The sequence below is a fragment of the Panulirus ornatus genome, chromosome 44 (genome assembly GCF_036320965.1).
Source record: "Panulirus ornatus isolate Po-2019 chromosome 44, ASM3632096v1, whole genome shotgun sequence".
Classification (NCBI taxonomy): Eukaryota; Metazoa; Arthropoda; class Malacostraca; order Decapoda; family Palinuridae; genus Panulirus; species Panulirus ornatus.
Window position 1 is genome coordinate 4487457 of NC_092267.1, and position 16327 is coordinate 4503783.

Genomic DNA, 16327 nt, shown 5'->3' on the forward strand with positions numbered 1-16327 from the left:
CCTCAAAATACTCACTCCATCTCCTTCTCACATCACCACTACTTGTTATCACCTTCCCATTAGCCCCCTTCACTGAAGTTCCCATTTGTTCCCTTGTCTTATGCACTTTATTTACCTCCTTCCATAAACATCCTTTTATTCTCCCTAAAATAGGCCTTTAAATATGGCCTAAAAAAGAATATTTCCTGTAGGCCAAAGAAAATATTAAACCATATGAACAGGCTAAAGTAATCTCGCCCCATTTTATGGGTTTCACGATTGTTTTCACCCAAAGAGAACAGAGACATATATTTATACACAGTTTTTTTTAGGTAAAGGAAAATAAAAAACAGAGGATGAGATGCAATTTGTGGAAATAAAACATGAGGTACAAATTCTTACACTTATTATTCATTCAGACTCTTACATTCAACAGGCACACATAATCCATTCTGCAATTATAATAAATGATACTAAATTATACAGTTCTAGCAAAATTGTAATAAAGAATATTACTATAAATAAAATCTTGGTGGAGAGGTTACTGCAGCATGCCTTAGTTCCCAGAACTAAGAAAGGCAAACTGGCCTTTGGAACATCTGTTTGCAAAGTGACCTTGCTGACCACACTGAAAGGGGAAAAAAAAAAATTAGCTAATATTTGTATGCATCACGTCAGACAACAAACTCTATGATTACTTTGTGTGTATCAAAATGAAAACAAATGGGATCAAAGGAGTGCTATGAAACTTACCACATTTGCAGTAGGGGACAAATACCACTGCTATTTCGTGGTTAGTCGTGCTAGGTGGCAGGCAACCGCTGACCAGGGAGGTACTACCATCTGGGTTTTGGGAGGGATAGTGGTGGCAATGCAGTGAGCTAGCACTATGGCATTTGTTACACAGCTCCTTTTAGGCTCAGATTGCGATATCTTTTCCCTTGCCTCATCCACGGATGGGTTGCTAGTATGAAACCCTAATGTGACAGACTCTTTTTATTATACAAAATGCTTGCCAACATGTCCACTTTTTCTATCAAATCCATATTTTAGTTTTTCAAAGTTATAGCAGCACAGAGAATACTTCTCTTGTACCAATTCAGAGCTGCAGCAATGGTCAATAAGGCTCACTAATTTAGTCAGGAACTAACCTAACCCTGCTAAACCAAACCTTACTTAACAACCATCACCACCACCAGCAACCCCTACCCAAGCAGAGGCAGCACCACTCAGGATTGGCTTGATCCTAGGATGCACTTGACAGCCATCATGTGACTGTGATCCAACCAACTTCTATAGCTACAGATCTACTAGACCTGGCTCTTTCTGTCTATTTTTGTACCATTTGCAGTCTTAATTCTGGCCTTTTCTCTGATGAACACCACCTGTTTGCCTCCTCTACTGATCTTTTACTTCTTTCTGAGACCCGCCTGTCCATGGTTACTTCTCATTTGCACAATCAAAACTCCAACTATGATCTCTATCAATGTATCTACTCTAAACATGAAGTTTGTGCCAAATGAGGTGCAAAAACACCCATTGCTCACCTTATGGATTTTGAGACCCCAACTTTGATGCCATCTGGCTCAAAATCTTTCTGCCCTCAAATTACTTTATTTTTGTTTTTCATATACATCATCCAAATTTCACCAAATGCAATTCTTTGACTATTTGGTCTTTTTGCCACAAAGCTTTACTCCCTTTACACCTATGTGCTGAGGTGTATGCAATGGGATTTCAATGTATACAATAACGACTGGTTAGGCTCTAACCAAGGTAATCCTGGTGGAGCTAGGGGCCTTTTCTTTTTCCCTACTTAACAATTTTGAACAATTATTTAAATACCCACTCCAAGTTCTGACTCTTATGACCTACTCTTCTAACACTCGACTTCTTTTTACCTGCGAATCCTCCTCAAACTTATACACCATTTCTACCACCTTAGGGTCCTTTAATAACAATCTTATATCTGTTATTTCTAACTGGGCGCCCCTGCCATCTATAGTCCCCTCTATGCCAACACTGGCACTTTGGGAGAGTTCAAAGTTATACCCTTGCAGCTTCTGTACTGACTTTCTCTGGTATGGGTACTTCTTCTCTGGTTGAGAAACTTTGTGTTGTGTTGAACACATAGCAGAGATTATTGTGATTTAACTAGTCCTGTTCTGATGCCTGTCATGTCTGGGACAAAGCAAAACATACTTTGAAACTTTTCTCTTGCCCTGTAACCCACTCTGCTTTCATTTCTGACCAAAAAACAAACCTTCATAAAAAGAGTGTGCTGATTTGACTTCTAATCACAGGCTTTTTTTGGTTCTTAACCAAGAACTACAATTTCTATTCATTCTGAAAACAGGCCTATAACAAACCAATTCTCCCTCACTTTCTCTTTAATCATCATCATGACAGCTTAACAAAAACACCATGGTTTGAACCAGCCAGCAACAGATGTTAAGATTACTGTGGAAATAAGACAATCAGATGCTATGGGAATCAAGCTTTTCATTTACAGACTGTAGACTGTATCCTCTGTATTCCTGTTCTATTCAATGGGGCTATGTGGCTGGATGTGCAAGCAGACACTCTGTCACTTAAGAAAGCAATCATAGAACTCTGGGTGCATTATATTTGAGAGTAGGCTCTATGACCAGAACTGGTTAAAAGATTTTGTGCAAGTGATTTATCCTGTTCAGAGATGAGAATGGAGATGACAAAAATAACACTTACAAAGCGATCAGAAACATGTACAACAAAAATCAATGGAAAAAAATCATTACCTTGAAACAAATAATGTTATCAAGGCGACTGTTGCTATCAATAGGATGGGGTAGAGGGGGCCCAGAATTTTCTTTGCCTGGCTGATTCCTCGGTCCACCTGAAGCCAAACTCTGAAAATTATATAAGATATTCTTAGAATAAAATAGTAAAACTATGTGACATAAGTCTAGCCAGATTTTTGCATACAAGGTTATTTTACAAAATAGTTTATAGCATTTTTTTCAGAGAAAGCTTACTTGGAGAACAGAACAAAATATAACTGTTTTCTTGTCAGGTTACATCATTCACAATACCCCCACCATCAGACTAAACAAATAATCAGTAGAAAATGCTGAAGACTCATTTAGTTGCAGGGCATCACACATCTTGATACCCAAATATAGGTGCTGCCACCACCTACTGCACCATACAGTGAAAGAAGTCAAGATGGCATAACAACCCTGTGAATCAACCATGCCCATGATTCTGATACCTTTGCTCCTTCTCAGATTATCATCCATGAAAATCATATAAAAGGATTAGATATAAAAGTCTTACAGTAGCAACAAGAGGAACTAAGACACCACAAAGAACAGAGAACGAAGATGTAAGGAAGATGTATGGCACGAAGAAAACATTTTAGGGTCAAACAGATGCATCCCTGCTGAGATGGCACAATTATGTAGCTTACTTGGAGAACAGAACAAAATATAACTGTTTTCTTGTCAGGTTACATCATTCACAATACCCCCACCATCAGACTAAACAAATAATCAGTAGAAAATGTTGAAGACTCATTTAGTTGCAGGGCATCACACATCTTGATGCCCAAATATAGGTGCTGCCACCACCTACTGCACCATACAGTGAAAGAAGTCAAGATGGCATAACAACCCTGTGAATCAACCATGCCCATGATTCTGATACCTTTGCTCCTTTTCTGATTATCATTCCATGAAAATCATATAAAAGGATTAGATATAAAAGTCTTGCAGTAGCAACAAGAGGAACTAAGACACCACAAAGAACAGAGAATGAAGATGTATGGCACGAAGAAGACATTTTAGGCAGATGCATCCCTGCTGAGATGGCACAATCATGTAGCTTACTTCGAGAACAGAACAAAATATAACTGTTTTCTTGTCAGGTTACATCAATCACAATACCCCCACCATCAGACTAAACAAATAATCAGTAGAAAATGTTGAAGATTCATTTAGTTGCAGGGCATCACACATCTTGATGCCCAAATATAGGTGCTGCCACCACCTACCGCACCATACAGTGAAAGAAGTCAAGATGGCATAACAACCCTGTGAATCAACCATGCCCATGATTCTGATACCTTTGCTCCTTTTCTGATTATCATTCCATGAAAATCATATAAAAGGATTAGATATAAAAGTCTTGCAGTAGCAACAAGAGGAACTAAGACACCACAAAGAACAGAGAACGAAGATGTACGGAAGATGTATGGCACGAAGAAGACATTTTAGGGTCAAACAGATGCATCCCTGCTGAGATGGCACAATTATGTAGAAACTGTAAATGAGAGAGCATGGAAAACAATTTAATTTAGCATGTTTCAAGGTACAAGGAGGGATGGTAGATGCAGAGAGCAGTTAATAGAATCGTTAAAAGAAACAGCATTAATTCATAGTGCAGTATTTCATACTGTGATGCTTGGCATGTGACTGTTAATCATGAGCAAGGTAGAAGACTGAAATAAGATGTGATTTTCATGTACTGTCTCACCATGGTAAGCAAAGTACAGACTACAAAACAGCACTGAAGTCATGTGGAAGAGTATTTAGCTTAGAACATGAAACATCAGTTTGTAATGTGCATGAGTGTGCTATTAGACTGTATGAGTATGCGTAAGCGTCGAGCTGAGGCTGCAGACTGGTTGACGGGCAGACTTGGGCTGAGTCAATGGGCCACTGACACCAAGAGGTGGATAGGAAGGAGTGGGAGGATTTTATCTCCCCCCTTGTTTACATATTCCAGTATTACTGAGTACCACATCATTTATAATGTTCATTCAATATTCACCACGAGGTGGATAGCAAGGAGTGGGCAGATTTTATCTACTTGTTAGCATATTCTTGTATTATTGAGTACAGTAAAATCATTGATAATATTCATTCAAAATCTTTTACATTATTGAGTACAGTAAAATCATTGATAATATTCATTCAATATCTTTTACAGTATATCTTTAAAAATTTACTTACTGTGTGCAAGAAAATTTAATACAATACAGAACTTGGATGGAAAAGGAAGTCCCACTTTCACTAAGAAAGTTTGAATTTGACCTTATATCGAGCATAACCCTTAGCTTAAACAAGAAAGACTAATAACACTCACAATGGAATTGGGTTTACTAGTTAAACAAGGAAATGAGTCTCAAAGTTTGTGAATCCAAGTAAATTTGGTACAAATTTAGTAACTGTACAAATGCCTGGTCATTTGAGAAATGTTACCACTTATCTCATAATATGATTCTCTATCTGATGGGTCTATGTTGTTTACCTCTTATCTATGCCTTAAGCATGTTTGACCGCCTCTATATCAAGGAGACTGTTCTCCATAACAATAGCAACAGACCATCACCGTTACTTTTTCATGAGAGATTGTAACTTACTGCTTAGATTTAAATCATAGTGTCAGATGCATAATTCTAAAAAATTGGAATACTGCACATCTTCAAATAATAATCTCAATTTTCTTGCACCACTTGCATCATTTCACATCTAATCTTGGAAAATTAATCATATTAATTCTAAACAGAGGCTGATAAGCAACCAGTACTCACTCAAGGTCTCAATGAAAAATTATTGTTTCTTTAATCCTCACACTATCATTTCTTAAAATACTCTAATTACAGCTCCTTTCTTAAAGGCTTCACTATTACTCACAATTATTGCATTCTGTTCTCTAAATTCAGGATTGGCCTTGAAGCAGTGAGAAGCTTTGTGCCCTGCTTCTCCACAGTAGTGGCAAGTGAGTCCCTGTTTCTTATGAGGTAGCTGCTTGTCATCCATGACCTGTGGCAGTTCAAATCTTGGGCTGAAATTTGAATGAGAATTATATGAAAACACTAATGTCATTACAATCTATACTTGCATACAGTTCATTCTAAATGATGTTGATCTTCCTGTACCAACCAAATTAGCTTCCTCAATCTTTGAAGGTCTAATACATAAGATACATAGTAGTAGTAGTAGTAGGTAGGCAGCCAATGACAAGAGGTGTACATTACCAGTACTACCCGCCTAAGTATTGTGAGGGTTAATGACAGCTGCGTAATTACCCAGTACTTCAGTAGTTGTCAAGCTGCACTCCTCCAGCCCATGGAAGCTGTCTTTCCTTTCTGCCTCCCCCACTACTGGCATTCTGTCCACAAACATACTATCTCTACCTGTCATATATAACACTTGACAACAATTAACTCACATAGCTCATTCTTCGTAACTAGCTTTTCCTGTTATAAGCACTATGTGCTTGTCCTGCCTCCTGGCAAAATTGTAGGAGCAACTGATAGTGGTAGTAAGTAGGAACATTAGGCAGCAGCATTAGGTAGAAGCACATGGTGAAAGTAGTATGTACAAAGGAGTATTGGGTAGAAGTAGTCAGTAGAAGAATTAGGTAGGAGCCTTTGCAAACACTGTGCTAGAGTGGCCCTCTGTTAAGGGTGAGGCACTAAAGGCTACAAAGTGACACTGCAGTTCATCAGTTATGGAGACTTGCCATGGCCATTTCCTTAAGGGAGCTCCAGTTGGGGACAGACATGAGACTCTTCACTTGCCTTTATCTCAAGTAGTTCTTTGACAAGATGTTGGTGTATTTTAAGATAGAGAGGATAATGCATGACCAATTACGTCACATACACACTTGCGTACAATAAAAATTATGTGTCCTAAGGGGCAGTCTAAAAAATCTACTTCAAAGCACTACTGTAATCAATGGGAGAGTTGTGACCACTTCATGCAACTCACTTTGATATTACACATTTGAAATTATATTGCTGTAAAGCTCTTAAACCTAATACCCCAAAAGTTTTTGGAAGGGAACCCAACCTCTGCAAGTTTGGGGCAATGCATTTATTTTGCCATTATAATCGTAGTTTGACACAGACACATTCTCTATTTTCCTTACTTTCAGCATAATCTTTTCTTCACACATGGTGCTTTAATTCTAATTGTTTTATTACTTAGATCAATGCTCTTATCAGTTTGTTGGACTTGAAAGTCCAAAACAGTAGATGATGACAAAGCTAGCACAGAAAATTATAAACTTTTTCATTCTCATTTACTAAAATCATCCCATTTGCTTGATGGAGAGGGCTGGCAGCTTCTGATTCAGTATCAATACTCTAGTATATGGTATCAAAGGTGTTATTTTATCATCATTAGAGCCATGTTCTCTCAGTAATTACATTCTTAATTTCTTCATTTTTCCAGCCATACCTTTTCATTTTACATTCCATTTGATAAACAAAGGCATGTAGTGCAAGTTATCCCCAAATGATGCCAACACCACCTTAGAGGACAATATGTACCAGCTAAGCTGACAGTATCATGCACAGGAATACAAAACTGAATGTCATACAGAGGAGATGAAAACGGTAAATGGGTAACGAGTTTCTACTCGGGTAGCACTGCATGAGGAAGGATGAATTGCTTTAAATCAAGTAATTCAAAAAAGAAATGTAGATGACCCAGAATACTGTACAACATGTTTTGTCTAATATATTCATATGGCATCATGTACAAGTTGTCATACTTAACTCCAAGGCAGACATACTCAATGCTACTGCTTAAAAGACTGGGACTAGATATCTGTCATAACATGACCCAAAGGAAGGTAACTATGCAAAACTAAGGCTAGGCCACAGTCAACTAGTTATGTCATCAATCATTATATAATTACTGAAAATTTGCTCCACTAGAAATACCTAGTACTTAAATATCCATCACCTGCTTTGACATCATGAAAAAAAAAATGTACTGACTAAGCATCTACCCTGCTGCCAAAGATGATCCCTCTACAGATGAACACAAAAATATAGACAGAGATGTTCTAGCTGCCTATCAAGCCTGAATGACATAAATTGGGCTTATCCCATCTGATTCAGGGACAAAAACATGAAGACAACTTGTTAACTTTGTGTGTCTTACATTAATCATTCATTGTGGTCATTTGCAGTGGTAGGCCGCTATTCTACTGTATAAATGATTTTTTCAAGTGATGTCATAATGCAGATTAGTTAAATGATAAGAGTATCAGCTTCTACTATTAACTGTGTTCCTGTAATATCTATAAAGACATTCAAGATCCAAATCTATACATATCATCAACCTCCATCACAGATGAACCCAAGTTGGCAGGTCCTATGTGACCTTGCTGATATCTGTTTGACTTCACATAAGTGCATCTAAAGAGGCTGTTTCTGGTTTATCAACAAGGCCAAAAGAGCTTATATAAATACTTGACATTATTTTGATATACCACGAAACTTGTTAAGTACCAAAAGCGTTTACGTCTTAAATGCCTAATACTAACCAAGTCAGAGTACTAAATACAGTACCAAATTTACCCACTTGATCAACAAAGATATATCAGGCAAAAATACTGTCATATGAATCAGTACATGAAAAATCACATAAATATTAGTCGACTCTGCACTCCTATTTGTGTTTAACTCTTGGTTATAACTAAAATACCTTACACAATTCAAAAACATTATTCTGAAAGACACTTACTGCATAAACTTGCAATTGGATCCCTCTGGACAAAGACCAGCAAAATAGTTCATGCAAAGGACCCGCCTAACATGACGATTTCGACACTGAGGACCATGACGGCAAAATCCTCTATCATACCATGGGCAGTCCTTCATCTTCATGTCTGGGTTAATGTGTAGGAATGGACACTCTTTGTTGTGGCAGGCATCTAGGAAGAGTATTAATATCTTTTAAGATATTGTTATGATTCTGGGAACCACAAATAAATAATTCAAGTCAGACACCTTACAAGCAGCAAATGGATGTCTTGGAGAGAAAAGTGTGACAAAGTGATATTGGGCTACAATGAGCACAGTGACTGCCAGGCTGCTCAGCTATATAAAACTTCACTGGAGTTACAGTGGCTAACAGAATATAACTGAAGTTATTAAGATATCTAGAAAGCATGAGTCGGGAAAAGGTTTTTCTCTAGAAGCAATGCTGGCTGTCACTCAGCTGTACAAACCAGTCAAGCTGGCCACTAAAGCATGACTGCATAATGTCTAATATTGGCCTGAAACACAAACCCATACACACATGCATGAACACACTGCCTTTCTCCAACAAAATCTTGAACTCTTGAGATACTGTACATGAGAGATGGGCAAAGTGCCAAGGGAATGAAAAAGGCACTGAACTACAGATCAGTCTCAATGATGATCGTGGTGTGCAAGGTTATGGAAAAGAATATGTGAAAGTAGGTGAATGACTTTCTACCGAAGAGATACATACTGGTTTTATGGAAAAGAGATCATGTGTAACAAACCTCTTAGAGTTCTAAAAGAGAGTGAGCTCAGATTTGGAAATTAGTGAGCTAAGTTTTAGACATAAGGGAAGGCTGGTTGGATTATTTTCATCTGAACTGCCAGAGAACTTTATACTGTCCTGCATGGGAGGCTGACTAAAAAGCTGGATCCACTGGTAAAAATAAGAGGGGAAACTTCTGTGATGGATAGAAGATAATCTCTGTGTAAGGGAACACACATTGGGAGAGCCTTTTCCAAATGGGTTGAGGTGATATATGTGACATAAGTGATTATTTGCCAGAAAGGACGGACTCCTAACTGAAGGTCCAGGGAGGTCAACAAAGATGGCATCAAAATTAAGAGTGCTGAGTTACAAGAAAGGACTAAAGGCTTTTATATTGCCCACCTAGGAGGAAAGAAAAATGAGGGGTGACCTGATCACAGCTTTTATGAGTTCACAAAAAAAAAAAAAAATATGATGACATATAGAAAGGACAGTTCTCCCAGAGATGTGGGGATAGAACAACAAGAGGACATAACATTTAACTGAGAAACATTAAAAAAAGATGAAGGGAAGTACCAGAATACGCTTCTCGAGTTGGTCACCACACTTACAGAAGCACAAAGAGCTAACAAAGAAGGTCTAGAGGAGGGCAACAGAGATGGTACCAGAATAAAGAGAGCCACGTTACAGGGAAAGAATACAGGTTTCAAATCTATCCACCATGGAAGAGAGATGGGTAAAGGTTGACCTGATCACTACATTTAAAATTTCAAATTAGTTTATGATGTCAACCATGAGTAGTTCTTAGAAAGATACAAGGTTAATCCTCTATATTTCTTGGAGCCACACAGTTCCTCCCCAGTCAGATGCCACATCCATGCTGCCACCCTCTCAATCACCACCCTCCCATACACCCTACTAGGCATACCCAACAGACTTACACCTCTGTATTTCAAGCATTCACTTCTGTTACCCTTGCCATTATATAAAGAGAGTATACATGGATTCTGCCAGTCCTCTGGCACCCCACCTTAGGCCATATAAACAGTGAATAGCTTAACTAACCAATCTACAACCATCATTCCCTTTCTTGAGGAACTCAACTCCAATCTCGTCCACTCCTGCTGCTTTACCACACTTCACTTTACACTAGTAATTCATTGTTTTAGTGTTATGCAAAAATCTGGAAAATATCATATCAAGCGTAAAATGACAATACTTACTGAAGCGTGAATAGAAATAGCACTCTGGCATTTTTGACATGTCATATTCGTGAAGAAACTCACACAGGTCACCCTTCTTGCACAAACCACGGAGCCAGTGCTTACATACTACAGTTCTATCTCCACGTACATGACGAAATGGGCAGCTGGTACTTTTGCTGCAGGTCCCACGCATAAAAAATGTACACACTGCAGCTATTGATTCTGAAAAGAATGTTATGAGCCAAATGTTAAAATGTTCATACGTAATAAATTCATCAATTCTATATCCCACAAACCCTTTGCTACACAGCAGGGTGGGTAATAAGTTTATGATGTACAGATGAAGAAACAGCAACTAAAAGTTAAATGAGTAGGACAAGATACATGGGAAAATCAAAATGAAAAATCATGAGGTGAAAGTACAGATACAAGATGTGTATGTGAAGTGTGTCATAATGGAGGAATGTATGGAGTTGTTTTAATGCTTACTTTCAGCAGAAGACCCTCTATGAGACATTTTTAGGTTTTCCTGGAAATGGTTTCTAGAATACTGACAGAGGGGAAAAAGAGAAAAGGAAACAAAGAAAAATAGCATTGACTTAAAAATGCAATGAACTCACGAATGAGGTAAGTCCTCTAGAATGACTTCACACACAAAAAAATAGGTGGGTATCAATGTTAGAAACATAAAATGTACATAAGTTTTTAATAACTTTCTCATGGCTTTACAGCACTGTACATATTCCCTTATGTGATATGAAACTTCAGCTGTGACAGATGTAGTAGGCACAATAGAGAGAAATAAAAGACCTTCCACACATAAAATGCTTAAAAATGGTCTTGAAATTTGAAAAATCTTTTCTCTACAAGGCATTCTTGCGAGCGTGAAAAATTCTCTCTTTGAATATCAGAATTAGGAGCTTCTAATTCTAATTCTCTGTCTGTCTGTCTGGTGCAGAACACTTTCTCCACTCATCCACAAGGAAGTATCCTTTCAACCTGACAATGGCCTGATCTCTCATTCTAGGCCTTCTCTCAGCCAATCAGATACAGCCACAATGTTGTCACTGACCCACTGCCTTTTGACTATAGACAGTTCACTATCCACAGGATATAGATGTCAATACAAATGCAATCACACTGTACAAAGAAAGGCTTTTCTAAAAAAGAAGGAATGGGAAGGCAGGGGAAAGTGATTAATGAAAAATACACACTGCCTTGAAATGCACCCTCATCTAAAACCAGAGAAACATACATCAGAATTAATGCACTAGTTCTGGGGGTAAACAGATTTACTTTGGTTGCTATTCCAAGAGAATGATCAAATTAAAAGCCTCCTACCCTACTGACATCTGGCCAAACATTGCATGGTCCTTGGAGATAAGAGGTTTGGAGATAGGCCTTGGAATCAGCCAAAGAGAGAATCTTTCCCAATAACTCTAAAAGAGTTGGGAATCTGCAAGAACTCTCTTCATCAGGCAGCAGATGTATAGTTTTGTCTAACAGGAATAAAATTCTTCACCCTAGATTCAGGATGTTCTGAAAGATAAGAAAACCATGGGACCAACAGCTCCTTGTTGCTATTAAAGGACTTTGCATCTTCATCCACGGGTCCATTTCTGCATGACCCCTTAAAGAATGGAAGACTCATCCTTGAAAGTGTGTCTATCCAAACCACCATAGAAATTACTGGAGATTTCCAAGGCATAGGTTGTGAAGGTTCTCTACACTGGACCACTAATTCAAAGAAACTGAAGCAAAATTCCCACAGAGGTGCTCTTGCAAGGTTCTTACTTCCTGCAGGCAAGTAGTAGTTTACCCAGTGGGTAAACCTTTGGCACAAAGATGTAAAAGTCAACTTTATGAAAAATTGCTCTCGTTGTTGTTGAGATACCAAAGTCTGGGATTGTAAGGCAATCACAGCAATTGCATGGTTCCAACCATGTTTCTGGGGATATGAATAGTGCCAATCTGAGAATTCCAGTGGATTCCCAGCTAAGTAAAGATCTGATTGGGAATTTAGTGGGACTTCTCCAAGGTTTGATGATAAAATCTTTTATAGCATTTCACTAGATTAAGAGGACCTGCCTAGGCAGACGATCCAGAAGAATGTGGCAATAATGATTTATCTTCGGATCTTGTTGAGATGAGGGAGATGTTTCAGAAAAAAAAAAAAGCCTCTGCATGTAACTGATTGACAACACTGCAACTGGCTGGTGTGGCTGGTATTTCTACAAGATCTTGTAATTTTCCTGCAATTAAAAAACTATCAATAAATCATATTCATTATAACAAATATCTATCACATAACATAAAATATACTTCTTTCCTTTTTCTTTTAAACTATTCGCCATTTCCCGCGTTAGTGAGGTAGCGTTAAGGACAGACGACTGGGCCTTTGTGGAATATCCTCACCTGGCCCCACTCTGTTCCTTCTTTTGGAAAATCAAAAAAAAAAAAAAAAAAAAAACGAGAGGGGAGGATTTCCAGCCCCCCTGCTCCCTGCCCTTTTAGTCGCCTTCTACGACACGCAGGGAATACGTGGGAAGTATTCTTAATCCCCTATCCCCAGGGATATACTAATAGTAATAATACAATCAGTAATCAGTTTTTCAATGTAAGTAGAATAAGAAATAATAACTACTGTGACAACTCACTTGATACTCAAGTCTGTACTCCTGCATATTTTCTATGGACAGCGTTAAATCTTCGAGAAAACTTCTGCACATCATTAAAGTGAAAGAGGAAAAACAGACTTCTGCAGAGATATATTTTTTGTCTATATGAATGTCTTGACTGTAAGGTTAAACACAAAACTTTTCAAACAACTCTAAAAAACTATGATTCAAATGGTTGGACACCTGAGTAAGGAAATAAGGGGTTAACCTAATATTTTCCCTGAATTCAGCAGCCCTCCCCACAATTGTCATATTCATTATTGCATGAATATTCAATTTTGGCAAAGTTCTAGTTTATGGGAGCCAAAGATATAACAAGGACTTGAAGAAACATGTCATCCAACTCCTTAGCAAAAGTAATTCAGATAGGGGAGCAAGATTCCAAATGGATCAGTAATATCTATCTTTCCATAATGAATGAGGTAATGGGGATAGCCATGATGATTAGTGGAAACATGAAATTTTAAAGTATATGAAACACTATCAAATCAACAGAACCTATCAAAACCTCACCTTACCTCCTCTGGCAATGAGATCTCTCTACATCAAATTACAGCAATATACAAAGTGAAATCCACTTGTAATACTGTAGAGATCCAATCAACTAAGGAAATTTATGCTTACATAAGCAATCTATTACTTTTCTGCATTCTTATGGACTGGATTATAAAATTTAGGCTTATAAGTCAAGCACTGGAGCTTCTCAGGCTATTCAGTGCTCTTAGTACATATCAAAATATTCTATCTTGGAAATTCATTCAAGCAAAATATAAATAAAATAAAATACATATATACAATACCAGGGTCGACTTGCTGTCAATGGACTGAACCAGGGTATGTGAAATGTCTGGGGTAAACCATGGAAAGGTCTGTGGGGCCTGGATGTGGATAGGGAGCTGTGGTTTCAGTGCATTATGGATGACAGATAGAGACTGAGTTTGAATGAATGTGGCCTTTTTTGTGTTTTCCTGGCACTACCTCACTGAAGAGGGGGGGAGGGGTTAGCGATGCTGTTTTCTGTGGGGCGGGGAACACCAGGAATGGATGAAGGCAAGCAAGTATGAATATGTACATGTGTATATATGTATATGTATGTGTATGGGCATTTATGTATACAAATGTGTATACGAGTGGATGGGTCATTCTTCATCTGTTTCCTGGTGCTACCTTGCTGATGCAGGAAACGGCGATCAAGTATAATAAATAAATAATAATAAATAAACAAATATATATACATACATACACACATATATACACATACATACACATGTATAATATGTAAATTAATATAAATTGTTAAAATCTATAATAAAAATTCCTTTGCTTTAAAAATTACATTAACCTGTCAATGTGACAGATGTTGCCATGCAATTCATTCATGGACCAGCCACTGCAATGAAATTGTTCTTTGCTCTTAAAAGGACAAAATCTTAAAAAGAACAAAATCTATCAAAATGTGTTTTATTGTCAAATCAAACTGACAAGTGTCTTTCTTCACCACTTGACTTCAAGTAGCTATTGGCGATTGCATTCTTATGATTCTGTGTCATGATCTCCATTCCAATGGTGCAAAGCCAATACTTATCAGTCAAGAAGGATTCACCAAGGGTCGCAGTGTTAAGATTTCGGACTCTACCCACTTTACACAAAAATTGCTTTTCTGATGTAAAAGATATCTAGTGATTTGACGTGGTACACTATCTACATAAATGTCATTGTAACACGAAACTGGCATGATTGTGCCTTAAAATTCTCAAAGTCAACACAAAAAACAGTACATTGCCATAATTAATATAATTTCAAAAGGTAATGTGTATACCATATGCATACCAAGCGTATTTCCTCAACTCTTCTGCTTTATGCTTTCATTTCTATAAGTATGGTGAATTTGTTTTCAGAAATCTCTGTCAACCTAAATTAACTATAAGATTTTTTTTTTAAATTATATGAAAGCTACAGCGTCTTTCTACTCAGATGTCAAAAAGTTTGATCACTTGCTGCGTTCACTAAGATTGTTTATTCCCTCCATCCACATGTAACCGATAAAGCAGAGGGAAGATCACAATGATTTAAATGCATTCAGACTGTGTAATGAAAACAGGGGAAATCTAGGCCCTTAGGAGAAGTTAGATTTTCATACATTCTGTTGATTTCTAGTAGCTAATGATTCACTTACTTCTGCACTACATTTTCCTCCATACTCATGGTCATCTCTACTCATTCACATACGATTTCTATTATAATAATCAACATAATGTTTCGAATGAACATTGAATTTCGGGATTTTAAGCCTATTATGTTAGGTATGATTTGGTTGAAATTGAATCTCCCATTATTTTTGATGTCTTTTGAACGATTCTGACCTTCACTTATAACGAAAATCACTAATTTCCAAATGATGGATGTCCAAAACGAAAATTTTACCAAAAATAAGATTCAAATCATGTCCCCCCCCGAAGTCTATGTCACCTATTATAATGAGTTATTGATATGCATTTCATAAGGGATATTTCATGATGCCACTACACTGGGAATCAACCTTAATTTCAATATAACTCGTCAGCATCACTCGAAATCACGTACTAAGAACAAATGCCTCTACACGTGATTTTTTCAGATCCATTAGTCTTTTTTACCCCTGTGCTTTCCCTACACTCCAAATTTACCCAAAATGGGTTTATAGCTTAAAATTCTTTTGGTACAAATGCATCATTCATCCATGCAAGCAGTAATTCGGACACTCACTGTCCATGCCAGGGAAAGGCAGTGTCTGGGCTCCCACTTGCTCCTCAAGCTGGGCCTCAATGTCGAAGGTAACCTTGTCCACATTCGCCACAATCACTTCCATCTTGGATTTCCTTAGTTCTCTTGCACTTAAGTCACTATTTCCACTCACAAAACCCCAAGTATCATGACAATTTTAGCTGCACAGCTATCTTGTTTGTTTACGTAGTTGGAATTATAGAAAGAAGTGACACCACGTAAAAAAAGGAATATAACTGCGAAGGAAAGCTACTACCATGAACCTAACGACGCTTGAATGTAGTTACGCTTATGTTAAATAGATGGCGCGAAGCTCGATAATTAGGATCGTCTAATAAGGTAAAGACTGATATTTGCAATGTGCGGATATAAATCAAAATTATTCTAATGGAACTGATACTACGAGGTA

General features: G+C 37.6%; 1 protein-coding gene across 1 annotated transcript; it reads right to left on the reverse strand.

Annotated features, from left to right (window-relative positions):
• Positions 1 to 368: 368 nt before the first annotated feature.
• Clp (Cleavage and polyadenylation specificity factor subunit 4) lies at positions 369 to 16118 on the reverse strand. Its single transcript, XM_071687643.1, has 6 exons — positions 15901 to 16118; positions 10496 to 10699; positions 8502 to 8691; positions 5655 to 5805; positions 2757 to 2867; positions 369 to 607 (listed from the first exon to the last, which is right to left on the reverse strand). The coding sequence occupies exons 1-6, from the start codon at positions 16001 to 16003 to the stop codon at positions 536 to 538; spliced, it is 831 nt and encodes a 276-aa protein (XP_071543744.1). The 5' UTR covers positions 16004 to 16118; the 3' UTR covers positions 369 to 535.
• Positions 16119 to 16327: the final 209 nt, after the last annotated feature.